The 21207-nt window shown below is 38.2% G+C and overlaps 2 protein-coding genes across 2 annotated transcripts; both read left to right on the top strand.

Annotated features, from left to right (window-relative positions):
* The first annotated feature begins 93 nt into the window (after positions 1-93).
* Positions 94-8592, top strand: hid1a (HID1 domain containing a). The gene is made up of 19 exons (XM_024272899.2): positions 94-292; positions 779-928; positions 1879-2049; positions 2358-2474; positions 3623-3729; positions 3810-3926; positions 4045-4252; positions 4320-4376; positions 4451-4591; positions 4676-4766; positions 4837-4988; positions 5062-5140; positions 5219-5383; positions 5467-5694; positions 6377-6528; positions 6949-7035; positions 7102-7193; positions 7272-7430; positions 7509-8592. The coding sequence occupies exons 1-19, from the start codon at positions 227-229 to the stop codon at positions 7570-7572; spliced, it is 2403 nt and encodes an 800-aa protein (XP_024128667.1). The 5' UTR covers positions 94-226; the 3' UTR covers positions 7573-8592.
* Positions 8593-12508: 3916 nt separating this feature from the next.
* amn (amnion associated transmembrane protein) lies at positions 12509-14574 on the top strand. The gene has a single exon (XM_024272575.2). The coding sequence runs from the start codon at positions 12569-12571 to the stop codon at positions 13988-13990; it is 1422 nt and encodes a 473-aa protein (XP_024128343.1). The 5' UTR covers positions 12509-12568; the 3' UTR covers positions 13991-14574.
* Positions 14575-21207: the final 6633 nt, after the last annotated feature.

The raw sequence follows: 21207 nt of genomic DNA, 5'->3' as shown, positions 1-21207 counted from the left end.
ATATTTTTTTTTTTTTTTTCTGTACATGTTTATCATGACTGTTTAAACAGTTCATTTTAGAAGGTGAATCGTCACCCGGAAGTTACACCCTGCCGGTGTGTCCAGCCAGCCAATAGTTGACGCCTCCGCCAATGACGGCTGCGCAGGAGAGAGGTGAGATTACCAAGGCTTCTTCTTCTTCTTCTCAGTAGCTGGAGACCTCAACGTCTGAGAGAAACCAGCCGCAATGGGCAGCAGCGATTCGAAGCTGAATTTTAGGAAGGCAGTGATCCAGCTGACGACCAAAACACAGGTAAAGACGGCTGCGTGTTTCTGAGCGACACGATCAATAATACGCAGCGGTGCTGGTGGTAGTGATGGTGGTGGTGGGCGCATCCGGGCAGCATCACCGACGAGATGTGGTAGTGATGTGGCAGCAACCAAAAACTCTAATCCTAACAGCTTTATGCGGCGTATCGTCTTTAAATGCGCAGTTCTGCAGTATCCATGATGATATATAATAATATTTAAAATGCGCGTTTCGGAAGGTTTAATCGGATTAAATGGTTCTGGGATGCACCATTTATTTAAGCGTGTTTTGCTTTTCGCAAAATCATTGCTGATGACGTAAGTCCAGAAATAACCACGTTTGCTTCTGCGCGCGCGCTTCCTCCAGAACAAGCGTGTATGTTTACATTCCCACTAACGCACCTGTATGCATTCAGACTCCATGTAAAAACAAAAACTCTGACACAACCTGATTTATTTAAAATCTATACTTTTTGATCCCCTTTGACAGCCAGTGGAAGCCACAGATGATGCATTCTGGGATCAGTTCTGGGCAGACGCCAGCACCACCGTCCAGGATGTTTTTGCTCTGGTGCCAGCAGCTGAAATCAGAGCTGTGAGAGAGGAGTCCCCTTCTAACTTAGCAACCCTCTGTTACAAGGTACACACACTTGTTTCTATGTCAAAATACACCCACAAAGTTCTGTTTCTATTATAATAAATTATACCGTTTATTATTATTAATTTAGTGGCTTTTTGTTTGCTTTAGCCCTGTACAGATTTCCAAAGAAAACAATTGAATCCCTTCCTTTCTCTTTGCTTCCTGTTTCTCACTCCAAGCTTGGAGCTGCCCAGTATTAGAGACAAAACAGACGGCAGGGGTGAAGTGCATAATTCAATAACAAGGAGATGGGCCTTGAAGCTACAGGGCTTCATTCCTATTTTTCACACAAAGGTTAATAAGGATAATCAGATATGTCATTCTGGTTTCAATGATTTCAGTGTAAAAGATGTTTTTAGCATGTTTCTGTTGCATTTTTCTCACAATATAGGATGAGTATAAAGATAATTACACTTAAAATATCATTTCTGAATGTTTTTTTATTCAAATTTTCAATTTTCATTTCAGAAATATTCACAATTATATTCTTTATAAAAGTTAAACAAGTATTTTGATCTTGTCTTAACTTAAAAATGCACTTTGGTGAACAAAAGTTTTAGTATATTGAGGTAAAGACAACATTTATTTAAAAAATTGCAGATTTAGAATGCATTGTTTATTGTTTAAAAATTGAATTCGACTCCCACCCCTAGTAAACAGATGGATGATGGGAAATGGGGGCGGTCTTACTCCACTCTAGTGGTTTCACCTTTAAATTAGAGGCAAATTTCTAATGAACGGAAATGACAAAGCTTTTTATTTTTATTTTTTTGCCTAAAAACGGCTTCATCATAATTAAAAGACCACTGTCTTTAAAATAAAAATGGAAAAGAAAACGTCTCAATAAATATTGTGTCTTACAACACAAATTCATACAGTTTGCCCCAAATTCTGCAGATATCGCCCCCACCCTGTTATTTATTCTTCAACCGGGTGTTTTTATTGCCCAGGCGGTTGAGAAACTGGTGCAGGCAGCAGAGTCGGGCTGCCCCTCTGAGAGGGAGAGGCAGATGGTCTTGAACTGCACACGGATCCTCACCAGGATTCTTCCATACATCTTTGAGGATCAGGACTGGAGAGGGTTCTTCTGGTCGACCGTGCCCGGCGCTGGACGGGCCGGGGTGAGTAGGCACAGGTTATATATTTTTTTAACAAATTAGGTTTATTTTGAATGACTTCATTCCTGTTTTTTGAGGATTTAGCTGAAATTTAGCATGTATTTTGGTATATTTGAGCTCTGTTTTGCAAACCTTTAGTCATCTTTTATCTCTTTAGAGTCTCATTGTAGTAATTGCTTAGCATTTTTTTTGTTTAGAGGTTATGAATTTGAGCGTTTGTTTTCCTCAAATAAATCATTAGATTTTCAAAATTTAGCAATAAGAATGTTGTTTTTAACATTTGAATCAACCCTGTCATCCTTTATTTTCAGATGAATGAGTTGGATGAAGACGATGGAGCTCGACCGCTGGCTGAGTTGCTTCTCCTGGCTGTTGCTGACCTCCTCTTTTGCCCTGAATTCACTGTGCACAGCCACAAGAGAGGCCCAGTGAGTATTCAGTCTGTCACCTCACCACCTTCCAGTGAAGGAAGCGGCAGTGACAGGCTGCAGACTTCTTCCTCAGCCTTACAGTCACTTGTTGATTTAAGGTTTGGTCCGTGTTTGTCTGGGATCTGTCTCCTTCTTCCTCTTAGGCGCTTGCCTAACTAACCTGCCACTCGAGTTTTACTGAAGGAACAAAATAGAAAAGGATTTACAGTCAGTCACACCAGGAAGAAATCTTCCCGTCTAGGTATGAGAGGAATGCAGCACATGTGGTACAAGTTTGACTTCCGAGTGAATATTTATTTGTTTTATTCACTGTAGTATTCACTGCAAACCAAAATAGTAAACTTAAAGACCCACTACAGTTATCATTTGATCTTTTAATTATGATTATTCCATATTAATAAAAAAAAAAAGTTGTTTTCTAGGACACAGTTTCTGCAGAGCGGCAGTGGTTCATTAGAAAGTCATCTCAGAGTTTTGGGCGGGAATGTTGGGGCAGAGCAATCTCTCCCCTCTTTCCTCACTGCTGAGAGCTCTCTGTTTACATGCTCTCCTACCAGCTTATAGCCCCTCATGTTGGAGTTATCCAGCTCTACAATTAGGATTTAGATGCCAGCTCAGACAAGGAAAACTAAGAGTGGAGCAGGGGGGTTGTAGCCCCGCCCAGTGTATTTTTTAATGACATAAATACTCATTTTACTAATTTCACTCATTCTGAGCTTACATTTCTTAACATATGTCCTACATTATTTAAAAAAATGCCACAAGAACACCAGAAACACAGATTTTTTGTCAGAGTGAGTCTTTAAAGTCCCCCTCCGATGAAAATAATCTTTTTTTGAGCTTTTAACATGTATGTGCGGCATTTTTCTTGTGAAAGAGAACAAATGGAATAAGAAATAATTTTGTTTTTGAATTTCTGAGGATTGCTTTTAATTGGCTGCTCAGCTCCAAAAGCCACGCCCCCTCAGAGGAAATTTTGGAAACAGAGGCTTCAGATCAACATCAAAAAAGGCTTTTAAAGACATTTAGGTTGTGGAATTTAGGTTAAAAACTTCATAATAATAATTAAAACACTACTGGGAACATTTTTTAATGTTAAAAATAGTCATGAGGGGACTTTAAAAATGATTTTTCTGTTTGGACAGGATTCAGTGGAGAGCATGCAGTCTATAGACAGCTGTGAATACATCTGGGAGGCGGGCGTGGGTTTTGCGCAGTCTCCGCCTCTCAACTACATCCACGACTTGAATCGGTGAGTCGACTGGTTTTCTTCATCTGTATCATCCAATTCCCTTGTTTATCTAATTTACTCCACGTTTTTCTAACCTGCAGGACAGAACTGCTGAGATTGTTACTGACCTGCTTCTCAGAGGCCATGTATCTGCCCCCTTCATCGGACAACACCGTCCTCAACCCCTGGGTGACGTTCTTCTGCTCCGCGGAGAACAGGTAATAAAACAGGCCAATTCCAAATGTTACATAAGAAGAACTACAGAATAAATGTGGAAGACAGCCATGTTTTAGGCATTAAAACACTAAGAAAACTGTCTTTTTTTTCTCTCCACAGACATGCTCTGCCTCTGTTCACGTCGCTGCTGAATGTGGTGTGTGCTTACGATCCCGTGGGCTACGGCATCCCCTACAACCACCTGCTCTTCTCTGACTACAGGGAGCAGCTGGTGGAGCAGGCCGTTCAGATCCTCATTGTGACGCTGGAGCACGACGCGGGGGCTCCCCACCCACCTGCTTCCACGTCCAGCATCGACGAGCAGGAGGTACAGAAGCTGCCAGCTTCTCAACGTTTCAGCGCTTTGCAATAACCTCATTTATCTGTATGTGCAGCCTACAGGCCCGGAAAACCTGTTTGTGAATTATTTGTCAAGGATTCACAGAGAGGAGGTAGGGTTGATGTTATTTTTATAGGAAAATAAATGAAAATATAGGGTATGAATGTTGCGGTCTCCCATTCGTAGGACTTTGACTTTGTACTGAAGGGTCTCGCTCGTCTGCTGACCAATCCGCTGACTCAGACTTATCTGCCGAACTCCACTAAGAAGATCCAGTTCCACCAGGAGCTGCTGGTGCTTTTCTGGAAGCTTTGCGACTTCAATAAGGTTAAACAGAACTACAATAAAATAATCATTCTTCAAGATTTGTATTTCTTTCACTAACTCGGTTCCATTTTATTCCCTTCACAGAAGTTCTTGTTTTTCGTCCTGAAAAGCAGCGATGTTCTCGACGTTCTGGTCCCTATTCTTTACTATCTTAATGACGCCAGAGCCGATCAATGTGGGTCTCATCTCTCACATCCTTTCATCAGAGATTTTCACAAATAATTGAACCTTTTCTCCTTCTGCAGCGCGTGTCGGACTCATGCACATCGGCGTCTTCATTTTGCTCTTGCTCAGCGGAGAGAGGAACTTTGGGGTGCGTCTGAATAAGCCGTACTCCCTGCACGTCCCCATGGACATCCCAGTGTTCACGGGCACTCACGCCGACCTGCTCATTGTGGTGAGACAAAGACACAAGTTTAGTTGGCTACAGTTTTATTGAGCTCTCACAGCTGTCACTGTTTGTTTTTTAGGTGTTTCACAAGATAATCACTACGGGCCACCAGCGACTTCAGCCTCTCTATGACTGCCTTCTCACCATTATTGTAAATGGTAATCACTTTATTTCTGGAGTTTATTTTTTCACCCTATTATATAAAATCAATATTTATTCCACATATTTCTTTTTAGTTTCCCCTTATCTGAAGAGCTTGTCGATGGTCGCTGCCAACAAACTGCTCCACCTGCTGGAGGCTTTTTCCACCTCCTGGTACCTGTTCTCCACAGCCCAGAATCATCATCTCGTCTTCTTCCTCCTGGAGACGTTCAACAACATTATTCAGTACCAGTTTGATGGTATGAAAACTCTCAGAGAAGTGACAAAATTCTATCAAGAGAATGTTATTTTTCTACTTTTCTGACATTTCTGTCACTATCAGGAAACTGTAATTTGGTGTACGCCATCATCCGCAAGAGAAATGTGTTTCACCAGCTGGCCAACCTGCCCTCTGACCCTGCTTCAATCCAGAAGGCTTTGCAGAAAAAGAAGAAATCGCCCGATTTAATTTCCCGCACAAACTCTCAAGAGACTGTATCCATGGAGGGTTCACACCCGGCAGTGCCTGCAGAGCCGGGAACACTCAAAACCAGTCTGGTTGCTATACCAGGTATGGTTATCTATAAGGTTATTAGTTATTTACTACTGTAATTGCTTACTGTTATTGTCATTTACTATATATTAGGAAAAAAAAATGTACATGTTTATGTTTTAAAATGCTGAAAGAAAACCCTGTTGTATTTACTACCAACTTGCTTTTTTATCCTCTATTAACCAATTAAAAAAAGGTACAATTTGAGAATCCACTTAGTTTTAAAGCTGTTTCCTTTTCAACAGAGTATTAAAGTGTTTTTTGTAATACTTCAAGTAACATTTTGGATTATTTACATTGCTTTGAGATGCACCATGGTCCCTGTAGCAGACTATTCTACCTGAATGTATCATTAAATCAACTCACGTGAGCATTTTAAATCTAAAACATCACTATTTCACATTTGTTATATTTCCATGCAAACACATTATTATTCTATTTATTTGAGAATAGCTCCAAAATTGCCTTTTATTTAGTGTCTACTTGAAGCAAAAACTTAAATTATTTTTCTTTTTCATAGCAAAGCCTTTTTTCCATCTGTAGAGGCTTTTTGCTCAGTGCTAGTGGTGATAGTAGATGTGCAAATCTAACTGAAATTCCCCCAAAATTCCAGTTTGATGTGTACAAATTGTTTGTTTAAGTGCAAGAATTTGCTATAAAACAAGTAACCATCAGACTGATCGTTCCTGATGCTCCTCAGGTATTGATAAACTGACGGAGAAGTCTCAGGTGTCGGAGGACGGCACCATGGTTTCCGTTCCTAAGACAGATTCCCCACAGCCCGTCCACTCGGACCAAAGTGCAGCTGCTGGCACCAGCGACACAGAGTCCAACTCCGGCAGAGACAATGAAGTGAGTGTGTCTATGTTGAATTCACACGTTGACTCACCTATAAAGCCTAGTTCCACTGGTACGATCCAGTTCAGTCTGGTATTTTGAGCGAAGCATTATAAAATGTAGGGTCTAAAACCAAACTGTATTTTGGACCCCTGCTGGTTGTAGGGAAAAATCAAACAGACGGGTTAGGGCGGAGCTACTGTTGATACCCGTTGATTGGCAGAAGGTTTGTACTACTAAAGAAACCATCAAGAAAACGTCTGGATTCTTCTTCTTCGCCTGCAATCTTCTCTTAAACAACTGTTCTTTTCTGCACTGTCATGCACAGAAAACGTTTGGCTATTAAGTTTGTTCTTTGTTTGCGCTGTTAGCTTAGCTTAGCTAGACGTGGATCCCTCTTCACAATGCTAAAGTGTCCTTTTCCTTCATTCTCAGGATGTTTTCTACACTGAAGCAGAAATGCAAAGAAGGCGTTTGTCGAGTGCGTCCTCAGTGTCATCATGGGTTCCCACACCAGATTGGGTCAGTGTTCTTTAAATTTGATCATTTTCTTTAAAGCAGTAGTTCAAATGACTTTTTTTCCCCCAGGTCCTCTCTTGGAAGTCCAAATTACCTTTGCAGACTATAATGCGTCTTCTGCAAGTGCTAGTTCCACAAGTGGAAAAGATCTGCATCGACAAGTTAGTGCTTCAATTTAATTGGTTGACTCCATTTTTTTAAACTCCCACAATGCATCTCCACATTGTGTTTTCCTGCAGAGGCCTCACAGATGAATCTGAGATCCTGAAGTTCCTCCAGCATGGCACGTTAGTGGGTCTGCTGCCAGTTCCTCACCCCATCCTCATCAGAAAGTATCAGGCCAACGCCGGCACCGCCATGTGGTTTCGTACCTACATGTGGGGCGTCGTTTACTTACGGTGAGTTAGGCGTGATAGCAGTGCAGACTGGAAACCAACATCTTAAAAAACTAAAACCAGTATTCTCTGTTTGTCTAGCAATGTGGATCCTCCCATCTGGTATGACACTGATGTCCGCCTTTTTGAGATCCAGAGGATGTAAAACTGAAAGCTTTATGACTGAGAACGGACTGGTCTGACTCCCATCACTATCTGCTTCTCTCCTGACAAACCACACTGTGTTCAACTTCCTCATGTTTGCCCCTTTATACTTGGAGAACAGAAAGATTTTTTTTTTTTTAACCATAAGCACTGAAGTCCACACAACTGTGTTTGTACATTTCTTTAAGCTTCAGGACCACTGAATGTCGAGATGATTGCAGTGTTTGCAAAAGGCTGAGGCTCTTTTCTTGACATTGCAGAATAGGAAATATTTAACTTGTCAGATTTGTTATAGATGATAAGACGCTTTTGAGCAAAGGTGTGCGCCCTGTCCTGGATGTAACAGTGATATTGTTTCACATTGTTTGTTGTACTTTTTTGTGCTTCAATGTGAACTTGCATCTTTGAGATGTCTGCTGTGGCTGTATAGTTTTGTGTTTGCAGACAGATGTCATGTTTTTAAGTGAATGACCGGGGTCATTTTTGTTCTGGATGGGAACGCTTACTGTGGCTCATGATATTACTGGTAAGTGTATTTTCCTTAAATTATATATTGATATCAATCCTAGAATCCTGTGTGGACTGTTATTGAACAACTTACGTCGATGAAACATTTAATATATTTTTCAATATATTACATTTTTGCAATTTTCGCCATTTTTGTGTGGTAATATACTATGTAATATTTTGTGATTTAAGCTGAAATGTCCTATAATATATTGAATGATATTCTATGTTATATATTATATCCCACGATATCATATAGCATTTATTAAAGAGGCATAACAAATATATAATGCATCTATTTAATATTCATTTAACAACATAATATACCCAGATTTATAAATATGTTACCAGTACATAGTTATAGCTATGAGTTTTTTTCTTGATGCAAATAATCATTTAGTATTAAAGTCAACAACATTTAAGTTATATAAATTATTACATAGCCATCAATGGTCTATCCATCTCTTTATAATAAGAAATATATGTTGCAAAATACCTAAAAAAAAACAAAAAATATTTCAACAAAAATGCAAGCAGCTATGAATTACAGATGATGGATTTTAAATATATATGAATCAATACAAATAAATAGTTTGTCCATCCATGTATTGAAATATATATTGGTATATGATATATTTTTTCACAATATTTCAAGTTTTTTTTACTTTTTTCGTAGGAGGTTGCAGCTATTTAACAGTTTTTGCTACTCAACATGTAGTCCTTACATGTGATTTAGCTTCAGTTTTACTGGAATTTGGGGAGCGGGTCATGAAAACCCTCAAAAAGCCCCCGTGTGGCTGCAGTAACTAACAGCACCTGGTCGCTCCAATGAAAACCCAATCAAGCCCAACCACGCTTAGCTTCCAGTATCAAGCATGTCCGGCGTCCCCGTGTCATTTTACTGTAATGCTGTGTCTTAATTTCTAATTAATTTTAAACTTGACACCTTCAAGCTGTAGCCACTAGATGGCACTCATCTCCCAAGCCCTTATAGCAAGTGTCCCTATACTATCCCAATTAAAGCATATTTTTTAAGAGATCCTAATTTGAGCTGATGAGATTCTTAATTGCAAAATAATAATTTAAAAATGTTTTAAAAAGTTTAGCTTGATTTTATTTACATTTGTATGGGGAAAAAATCTGCAACCTGATCCTTGCTAAGAAAATACCCACAGATCGTCAAGTGTTTATACAATGCAACCATCCATGCAAAGTAAAGTAGCATTTGTAACTATAGCTATTTATTATTTTATGTTTATGAGAGATGATGTTACCTGGTAAAACTTGGAGCTGCTCCCAGACGAGTTTGACTTCATTGAATGTATATTTACATCAGGGGTGTCAACACTTTTTGCAAATGGGGCCAGATTTGGTGAGATGGAACTATTTTAACAAAATGAACATTTTATTGCAATGTTATACTTTTAATTTCTTCACATCTGGGGACACTAATACATTTTTACTGTGAATTTATCAAATTTTCACACCATTCATTCCCTAGATAGTGTCGCACAACAGTGTTACAACAAGTTTACAACGATTTAAATCTGAATAAATTGAACCACAATCAAGAAATTGCACACACAGTTTTTAGAAAGTGTCCAAACTTGCAGCAGATGGGCTACATCAGCAGAAGACCACGCCAGACGCCACTCCTGTCAGCTAAGAACAGGAAAGTGAGGCGACAATTCACACAGATTCACCAACATTGACTGATAGAAGATTGGAAGAACGTTGCCAGGTCTGATGATTGATTTGTGCTTTCTGTGATCGATTTGTACAAAGACCTTTTCTGCTGTGACATTTGAACAGAAGGGTCAGAATCAACAACATAGATCGGGCCAGTTCAGATCCATAAAGCCCTTTATATCTGGAACCACTCGTGGAAGATACCAAATCATGAACTACTGCTTCTTAACCAATTCTGAATCTTCAGATTCAAAGTAAATTATGTTCAAAACCAGTGGAGGAAGTGAAGAAAACACATTAGGAGTTAAAAGAAAATCATTTTCCTTGCAAAAATGTTGTTTTGATGTACACAATCTGTGGCATGAACCCAGAACAAGGAAGTCTAGATGCAGGGAGCTGTTAAGTTTTGCCAACACTGCAAGTGTATGCAACAACAACTTTTTGGTTTGTATCAAAGTGCATTTCTTAGAAATCAAACAACATGGATTATTCGAAATCCCACTTGCACAACAGGAAATGCTACTTAAGAGGTTCAAGTACAATAAAAGTAACCTACATAACCAACTGTCTTGATGCTTTCCTTTGACAAACAAGCTGTAGTGCATTCAAGTTTAGATGATTTATTAGAGGAAATGACATCAGTGTTACTTTTGAGCGTAATGCTACGACCACATGGGATGCGCATTCAAGAACATGTTAAACTCTAAACATTTAAGAAAAATGAAGAAAAATGAAGATCCCCTCCCCCCTTGTCTAGTGTGGTGTTCACACTAGGGGGGAGGGGATTCTTTATCTCCGCCAGGAAGAGCCTTGATGAGAAATGTAAAAAATCTCTTGAATCTTCCTCCAAACATTTTCTTTCACATCTCTATTCCAATATATGAAAGACTTGGCATCATATAACACCACCACATTTACAATTTTCTCCTCCATGATCAATTTTCAAATAGTCTTTCGAGAATTAAAGGGAACGTTGTCCAACGCCACTAGCAAATCCAACTTCCTGATTGGTCAAAGTTTGATATGGTTTAGCTTTCAACATGTTTTCAATGATCGCACATTTTGTAAGTAGAGCCCGAAAATGGTCGTAGAAACTGGATTCACACCAGCTGTGCATGGTGCGTTCAAGAACGTGTTATATGCGGTTTCACGAACTTGCATTCAGCAGAAGGTGTTCACACAGGACACGCAGGTAATGAGATTCTTTGTCTTTGTACTGTTTATTAGCACTTGTCTGCTACCTATAATGGGATGAAGCTTGATGTGAAATGTCAAAGCGGTGGAAATCCCGCAAACCTTGCTCCATGCTTTTTGTTTTCTAGCCGTGTTTCTATAAATCTTCGTCTTGGTGTCATATTAATCCAGCCGGGTACAAACCGCAATGATTAGTTCCTCCTTTGTGATCATGTTTACAACGATTGGCACTCTGTATTCTGAAGCAGACGCTACCCACACATCTCTACCGAGTCTCCCAGTTGGATAAATCATGAAAAAGTTCAACCTGTTTAACTTTCAGCCCATGGTCAGTGACTGTCTGATTTGTACGTAGAGCCCACAACCGAACTTAATGTCAAGCAAAAAGGGGTCAATAATCACCAGGAAAAGTGCAGTTAAAAAATGGCATATTGATCATGAAAAACTGTGTGTAACACATCTTAATTTGTCCTAAGTGGGCCAAAAAAACCTGTTTTTTCATGGCCAATACGCCAGTTTCCACTGCGCTTCTCCTGGCAGTTATTGACCCCTTTCGCTTGCCATAAACAACTTGCGTAGCAACATTTGATCATGAGTGTTCCGTACGCGGAAGCCCAAAATTCTGGTCTACATGCGTAAGCCCGTTTAAATAGAACTTTCATTGGAGGTGGTCGCATTGTGAATGTAGCCATGGTGATCACCAAAGGACTAAGATTTTGGTTATTTATTAAGACGAGCACAAGCTATGCACCACTGTGGATTATTTACTGTTGGGCTGAACCTCCATACGAAGTGGCTACCCTTCATAGCTGTTGCTTTAGCGTTTGAAGGTTAAGTCTTGTCCTTTGGAGTTTTTACATGTACACAAACTCAGGAAATTACTGTTAATTAGGCAGAACCCAACAACTGCTAACTATTTTTCTTACATAAAAATGTTTTCAGTTTTTCAATGATAAAATTGGTGTGTACTTCAAGAAAAGTCGTAAAATAGGCATTTAATAAATTCCTTTAGTCTGTTCTTGTTTCTGTTTAACGTGACCAACTGCCTAAAGTGCAACTGATCGGAGTAAACAGGTTCACTTAGTTTCTGCTGATCAGCAGATTCACAGCAGATGGTGTCTTTATTGCCATGTTTGTTTCCCCCGTAGAAAGATGTGTTTTTGCACGTGCTTTTCCAAGAATGGGTTTGGTGTCAGCCTACGAAAGGAAACCTGACGTTCAGGTTACTTGACATTTGAAATTCCCAGGAATTCAGACGAGACATTTTTAAATGGAAAATATGGAGATTTACTCTTAAATGAAGAGAAAACAAGAGTTTTAATGTAAAAACCAGAGAAGGTAAAAAATCTTGATACATTTTAAATTCTCAGTGACACATTTAGACCAACAAAAATAACTTCCAGGAAAAGTTTAGAGGAAAATAACTTTAAACTTGTTGTTATTTCACTCACATAGGGCTTCAGAGGATGTAAATCTTTTACAAGTCACCTGCTTGTGCAAGAAGATGTCATTTAAAGCCCTTGAACTCAGCAGTGTGCATCCAGCCTCATGACTGGTCACAAGGCTGGAGCCAAAGGTCACACAACCGTCCGCCACAAACGCTGAAGATGCTGCAAGCTCCAGGCGTGCTCCTGCTGCTCTGTCTCGGGGCGACAAATGCTCTCTACAAGCAGTGGATTCCTGATACCAACTATGAGAATAAGACCAACTGGGACAAGGGAAAGGTTCCGTGTGGCAATGACGTAGTTGTGTTTCCAGCTCAAGGAAAAGTCTCGGTGTTTGTGGAGACCACGCATGCTGTGCAGGAGATGAGGCTGCCGGTCGACGGGGAGCTCATTCTGAATTCAGGTGCTGGTTTTTATGTTCTCAGTGGAAAGGACCCGGCGTGCGGTGCAGGTGCCACCGTCCAGTTCCAAGACTCGGAGTCTCTGCAGTGGTTCAACCCAGCTATGTGGCAAGCAGCTGCCACTCAGAACGACTTTCAGCTTGGAAAATTCCTGTTCTCCGTCCACGAGGAGAGCGTCCCCTGTCAGCAAGACGACGTGGTTTTCAAAGCCCTCTCCTCCTTCAGAGTGGACACCACCTCCAGCCAGTCTACCATCCCTGTGACGTCTGTCTCTGTGCTGGGGAAATCATTTAACAGCAAATCAGAGTTCTCTGAATATCTGAGTACCCGCACGGGCCAAATGCAGTTTCACGGATCCTCAGCGGTCACTGTTGGAAACCCAGGATGTGGGGATCCTTCTGGCTGTGACTGTGGCAACTCTGTAAACCATCAGCTCATCTGTAGCACTGTACAATGTGCCACTGTGAGCTGTAAGCAGCCACTCTCCCCGATGGGACACTGCTGTGAGGTGTGCGGCGCCATTGTTACCATCCAGTACACCGTCGGTTTCAATATGCAGACTTACAGGGAACGGATTCACCATCTTTTCCTTATTCTGCCAGAATATAGGTCCATCCAGCTGGGAGTCTCTAAAGTCTTCAAGTCCCAGAAGTTGCTGGGGGTGATTCCTTTCAGCACAACACCTGAGATCCAGGTAGTAATTGTGGATGGGGAGGAAGGGAAACTCTCAGAGGCTCTGGCTCAGAACATAATGACAGACATTCGTTCTCATGGCTCAGAACTGGGAATCACAGAGAGTGAATTTCAAGCATCTTCTGGAAATAGCAGCGATCCGTCTGGAGGCAATGCAGGGATGGTGGCTGGTATTGTCATTGCAGTTTTAGTACTGATTGCCCTTGTTGCCGTTGGAGTTGTGTTGATCCAAAAGGGGGTTGTTCGGCTTCCACCCATGCCTACGATCCCAATGCCATCTCTGAGCAGCTTTAAAGGAAACACGGATGTTGGAGATCTTGGCGGAACTATTGACCGTGGCTTTGACAACCCAATATTCGACCATCCGGACATGCTGTCTAACAATCCCGGTCTATATGGGACTGAAAGCCAGTCAATCTCTATGAGACAGACAGGCGTGCACTTTATAAATCCAGTGTATGACGAAAACGAATCCGATTTTACAGTGTAAAGATCTTTTCTAATGTGATTCTAATGCATTTTGGAATTAGACGGTTTTTCTTTGCACCTCATGATTCACAACAATTCGTTTTTAACTCCTGGCACGTAAAGCTTTTAATGATCAAATAAACTTGCGAGACAAATACCAGAACAAGTGGCAGTATGAGTTCTTGATTTGCTGTCGCCATCACATTTAAGGGCAGTAAAGCTGCAGTAAACCTGCCACACCTGCTGCTTCACTGGGCTGTTTTGCAGGTGTTGCACAATCATAATTTACTGTGACAAATCTTCTTTATGTACAATACATTTATGTAACTTAAAATACAGTCAATTTTATAGTTTGTTTGAGTTTTTTTAGAGTAAAGGCAGCTGGGAAATGTTTGAAAATGCATCAATTTGAAATACACAGATGAACCGAGCTGTCTTTATTTGACAGACTGTCACATTTAAGGGATCAGTTCACTTCATAAAGTACGGGGGTTTTTAAACATCTACTGAATTCTCACAGATAATTAAGATAAATTTATGGGGATGTTGTCTCTACACCAGCATGTCAGCAAGATAAAACCTTGAAGGTTTCTTTTCCTGCACTAGAAAAGATCCAAAATATGATCTAACAATGTTTTAACCTAAAGCCAGATTGATATCCACCTATCGATCTGACTGAGGCGAGTATTACATTATAACATTTTGTCAAATTGAAATAAATCAGTTATATATCGATTTTGCGAAATAACATTTGGTAGGTTTATTTTACCATACACAAATAATTAACACAAATAATCAAACCATCATTAATTAATTTATCATGAAGTTGCGAAAACATTTGAAACATTTGACCATAAAGTGTGGTAGATCGTTCCCTTGGATTATTTTGATGTTGAAAAAAAACAGTGGGCTGAACTTATGAAACTAAAATGTGAAAGGATTTAACAACAATTCTTATTTGTTTGTACACATATTACATTTACACTTGATTATCTTGCAAGAAATCTTGAAAAATTCAAATGAAATGTTCAGTAGCAGGTATTTATCACACTGGTTGAATTTTTGGCTAAAGATGGATCAATTTGAGGTCAGTGAATTGGATTGTTCAAAATAAACCAATATTGACGATGAATCATATCAGCAACCACGAATTATGATATGAAGTTAATCGTTAAGATGGATCGTTGCACAACATTCCTGAGGTTGAACCAGTTTCTGGATGACTCTTGTTCCCACTTGAAATACATCGATTTCTAGATTTAAGCGTTTTCCTGGGTCAGCATTGATGTTCTTGACAAAAGAAGCTGTAAGAAAATACAACTCTTTCTTTGAGAGAACATTTCTCGATGTGGATGAACTGTTGCAATGTGCACCTAAGACCCGTGTCAAAGTCAAGGCCCGGGGGCCGGATCCGGCCCTACCGGTACTTATATCCGGCCCTCCAGATCATTTTATTTTATGGTTATTAATGGCCCGATGTTATCTTGGATAACTTGTATAATTTTGACACAACATATTTTTATGGAGAGTAAAATATTGAAAGTTACTCACGGTTTAGGTTGATTTATTCTAGAATAATATTTCTGCGTTATGTTATTCATAATTATGCTAAAAAGTTATGTGTTTAATGTTTAAAAAATGGTACTCTGCTATTTTTTTTAAACTATTTTGGCATTTAGTAAGATTTTTTAGGCTGTTTTGGAGTTTAGTTCATATTTCAGCAACATGGTAGCTGTTTTGGACAATTTATGCTTTTTTTGTTTGTTTGTTTTTTTTGTTGCTTGTTTTGTTTTTTTTAGGCTGTTTTGGAGTTTAGCTAATATTTGCTAGCGGTTTTGGCAAATCTAAGTTTGTTTTTTTTAGGCAAAAAAGTTGGTACTCTGCTAGCTTTTTGAGCTGTTTTGGCATTTATTAAAATGTTTGTTGGCTGTTTTGGAGTTTAGCTAATATTTCATCAATATGCCAACTGTTTTGGATAATTTAGGCTTATTTTATTTTATTTTTTTAGTTTTTAGGCTGTTTTGGAGTTTAGCTAATATTTTAGCCAGATGCTAGCTGTTTTGGCGAATCTAAGTTTTTATTTTTTTTATTTTTTAGGCTAAAAATTGGTACTCTGCTAGCTTTTTGAACTATTTTGACATTTACTAAGATTTTTGTTGACTGTTTTGGAGTTAAGCCAATATTTATCAATATGCTAGCTGTTTTGGATAATTTAGGCTTATTTTATTTTATTTTATTTTATTTTTTTAGTTTTTAGGCTGTTTTGGAGTTTAGCTAATATTTTAGCCAGATGCTAGCTGTTTTTGCAAACCTAAGTTTTTTTTTTTTCTTTTTAAGCTAAAATAACATTTAGCTAATATTTTAGCTGGCTATCAGCTTCAGTGATTTCAGCTATCAATTTCAGCATCATCAGCACTAGCATCTTCAGGGCCAAATTCAGCTTACAGCATTCACATTCATATAAAGTTCCTAATTATATTAAAAGGCTATGATTTTAAAGTTTTAATAATTTAGTTTTAGAGAGTTCCATAAATGTTTCTTCAGTTCGGCCAGTGACCTAAGGTGTTTTGGATTTTGGCCCCCTGTGCGATTGACTTTGACACCCCTGACCTAAGAAATATAGACTCTCTAGTTTAGAGTTTGCAACGAACCTAGGACTGAGTTGGACTTTCTCTAATCAGAACCTCGACCCCATTTGAGTCATCACTGACTGCCGCAGCAGGAAAAATAGAAATTGACCATCTAGAAACCTTTTTGTGCACATTGTCTCCAGCCAAGTTCAGAAGAGAGCAATGCTCATTAAAATGTGATAGTGCTGAATTTCAGGAGTCCAATGAAACTGGATCCCTGAATCCACTCCTTTGGACTGCAGACGCTTGGCTCAGAGAGATCCTGATTCATGACTCGTCCAAAAAGGAATTAAATTGAGGTGGAGTTTCAACGTGGATCAGCTGGGTGCACAGCCATCTTTTTTCCAACCGGATTCTACTACATCGACTGCCTTTTTTGGCTGCCCTCGTGTTGTCTACAAGACTGGGAACCCGTTGCACTCAACTCCCCTCTGGCTGTCTGTCCCTCAGCTGTGATGCTATGAACTCGTGGCTATATCATCAGTCATTCATGCTGTCGTAGCACGCTTAGCCTGCATCTACGCCAAGGCGGGGTGATACATGCATACCAGCTGACGTTTGCTGTAAATAAAAGAGAGTACACTATGGTAACATTTCCTCCACCTCTCAGGAAAAGCAAGAACGGTGACACAATTTATCAAGACACCAGTTAAAACTAGTCTGTTGGATTCAGATGAGTCATTGTTTTTCTAAGAATCATAAAGAAAAATAAAGCAAGCTGGTTTCTGCTTGTCACAGAAAATCTATATTTCTGTTCTTTTTGTACAAATAGGGTCCATAACGTACATTCAAAAAAATTAAAATCCAATTTAGAATTACTTTGAACAACAAGCTACAATTTGAAACACTTTAAGGTGAGCAAGAAAACCTCTTAATCATCTAATTCTATTCTGTTGCATTTCTACAAATTCACTGTGAACCCGTTACTCGTTCCGTTCTTGGATATAGTGAACTTTTTTCTAAATTTTGTAGTAGTATGTCCAAACTGTGAGTTTTATCACAACTTAATTTCATTTAGGCTCTAATTCTTTTTTATCTCTTAATCATAACAGCACATTTATTTGATTTCTACTCATTTTTCCTTACACTATAATTCATAAGCTCCAGTTTAAGTCCCAGCTGGACTCTTCTGTGTTTACATGGACACAAATAACTGGAAAGAAACCTGATCAGAATAAAACTCCATCATGTAAACACACCATTTGGAATACTCTGACCTGATTAGACTCATTTGTATAAATATTTTCTTCCAATTGAGATTGGAAGATCATCTCGCTACATGCTAACCACGACTGTTTACTACAAACCTCAGCTACTTCTTCTTTTACGACTGTTTCCAATATTTTAGATGGTTCTGCACATGTCAAAATTATTTATTCTGATTGAACGTGTGGTGGATGTAAATGTTTAAAGTTTTTCAGGGCCCATGTACACAACTCAATTCTAATCCAATCTTAGACCAGACTAAAGACATTTTGCACACATGCTCTCATCGTGTATGCGTGGGTTTTCTCTGGGGACTCTGACTTCCTCCCTCATTCCAAAAACATGCTTCATAGGTCAACTGATGACTCTGAAAAAAATTAGAGTTCTATTTTAGCAACATGCTAACTTTTTTTTGCTAGTTTGTTGTCTACTGGGGTTTTAGGCTAATTTAGAGTTTAACTAATATTTTAGCAACAGGCTAACTATTTTTGCTAGTTTTTTTTTGTCTACTGGGGTTTTAGGCTAATTTAGAGTTTAACTAATATTTTAGCAACAGGCTAACTATTTTTGCTAGTTTTTTTTTTGTCTACTGGGGTTTTAGGCTAATTTAGAGTTTAACTAATATTTTAGCAACAGGCTAACACTTTTCACTAATTAGTTTACTGTGGAATTTTATCCTAATTTAGAGTTTAGCTAATATTTTAGCAAAACATGATGTTTTAAGCTAATTTGTTTTCTACTGAAGTTTTTTGGGGGATAATTTAGAATTTAGCTTCTATTTTAGCAACATGCTAACATTTTTTGACTAATTTAGTTTACTGAGGAATTTTAGGCTATTTTGGAGTTCAGCTAGTAATTAAGCAACAAGCTAGCTTTTTTAAGGCAAATTTGGCATCTAATTACTTTTTTATGCTAATTTGGAGTTTAGCTAACATTTTAGCAATATATGCTAACATTTTGGCTAATTTGTTTTCTACTTAGGTTTTTAGGCTAATTTAGGGCTTAGCTAATATTTTAGCAAAACTGATGTTTTAAGCTAATTTGTTTTCTACTGAATTTTTTTGGGGGGATAATTTAGAATTTAGCTTCTATTTTAGCAACATACTAACATTTGTGACTAATTTAGTTTACTGAGGAATTTTAGGCTATTTTAGAGTTCAGCTAGTAATTAAGCAACAAGCTAGCTTTTTTAAAGGCTAATTTAGTCTCTACTTTTTTATGCTAATTTGGAGTTTAGCTAATATTTCAGCAATATATGCACACATTTTGGCTAATTTGTTTTCTACTTGGGTTTTTAGGCTAATTTAGAGATTAGCTTTTCTTTTAGCAACATGCTAACAATTTTGGCTGATTTAATTTACTACGGAATTTTATGCTAATTTGGAGTTCAGCTACTAATTCAGTAACGACTAAGATTTTTTGTTAATTTGGCCTCTACTAAAGGTAAAAGGAAAAGATATGGCTCCTACTAGGTTTTGATCTGTAGAAAACCAGCCCAAATGGCTCTTTCACTGTTAAAGGGTGCCGACCCCTGCTCTAAATTGTCCCTAGGTGTGAAGGTATTTGTGTATTGGTGTGTGATTGTGGCTCATCCTGCAAATCACTATGATGACACATTCTGAAATAGCTCATCAAAAAAGACTGCATGGATTTACATCCACTGACAGTTTAGAAGAGCGTTTACGATCCAACTGTAGTGCAATTTAGATTTAATGGAGTTAAAATTCACACTAAATACGTTGGTAAAGAATGAACTGCCCCAAATAAGTCAAAGTTGCCATATATTTGATAAATAGTGACAATATTTGATGGCATGTAAAACAGAAGAAAACAACTTCTGTTTATTCTTTCTTAAGAATGTACTGAAAGCTTTCTATTTGTGTTCCCTCCAAAAGGGTCTTTTGTGTGTCTAAGTACACAAACCAGAACAAGGCCGAAGAAAGTTGATTAATTTAACTGCATTAGCACTCAATATAACAATAGAATTTAGATTTATCTGTATCTGAGGTGACTTTCACTAAATGATGCTGCAGCTTCATTATCCTTCATCTTTATAACTTTATCGCTAAATTGTTGGGTTTTGTGGCTACGTCATTGCTACAAGCTTTTTCAAAATGTATTTTTGCATTTGTTCCTGATAAAACAACAATTTCAACAAAGAAATGCAATTTTAAGCTTAATTTTCTAAAATACTATATGACCTTCTTGATGAGAAAAATGCTACAAGAGCATAATAAAGGGTTCCTACAAGTTTCTTAATGTTAATTATAAGACCTTTTTAAGGTGATGCATATAAAAAATTTCCTATTTTATGCATTTGATCATTTTATGATCAAAATAACTGTAGCTTCTTAACTTGTTTGTGGTTTGTGCAGTAATGTGTTAATGTTCTTCTTCAGAGTACATAACAACTGGATCGCCTGCTGTTTATTTACGTCATTTGATCAAAATAATTGTTTTCGAAAAATTGAAATTTTGACATGAAATATGAAACGGAGAAATTTCAAGCAGCACAATTTGTAAGACTCAGATATCAAAATTCAAGATATTTTTAAGGTATTAATTTCAAATTCATAAATGTAATGCTTTTGAGACTTTTTAAGACTTTGTGGGAACCCTGATAATAAAAATTTCAACAAATAAAAATGTCATCTGAGTGAGTCTTTATATCCAGATCTTCTGTCTTGACTCTTGAATGTTGATTTAACAATCACAATAAGTTTTCTTCTACGTTTTACCTTTCTTAAAGTCACAATGACCCAAAAAGCAAACATGGAAAGATGTTTCCACATTTTCCCTCCTTTGTGGTTGCTCCTCACCATCCATCCAGCCCTCATTGACCTTAGAACGCAGCAGACAAAACTATGCAGGGAGAAGGTGAACTTCACAGAATGTAAATAGAATTTTATCAAATGCTTTTTGTGGTGGTTAAACATCGCGTAACAAATATTGTCGCATCATAGCATCTCTGCATGTTGGAAATTACTGAAAAAAACACAAGTTAGCTTTTTCATTTGCAGTTTTTTATGCACAGTGTTACATTGAGGGATGTCCCTTTGCAACAGGAGTGAACATTCAGACATTAGTCAGAAAAAAATCGATTTAAGGGCTATTCAAAAAGAAAAAAATTACCCCTCTCTCCATATGAAACTCTTTCTTCATAGAACATGTTCAGTCAAACTTTGGGTTTTTCCAACAACTACAAAACAACAAAAAAAGGTCAAATACTTATTGAAACAAGAGGGATGTATATTTATAAATGAAAAATAAGTTATAAATATTTAAATATCTATTTGTGTGGGGAAATCTTTTAAACCATCTTTTAACTATTGTGTTAAAATACAACAACACAAGCAATAAACACCTTTGGAACCAAGTTGTGTTTATTTACAGAATAAACAAA

The sequence above is a fragment of the Oryzias melastigma genome, linkage group LG8 (genome assembly GCF_002922805.2).
Source record: "Oryzias melastigma strain HK-1 linkage group LG8, ASM292280v2, whole genome shotgun sequence".
NCBI lineage: Eukaryota > Metazoa > Chordata > Actinopteri > Beloniformes > Adrianichthyidae > Oryzias > Oryzias melastigma.
Note: the sequence above shows the minus strand (reverse complement) of the source record. Positions and strands in the feature narration are given on the sequence as shown.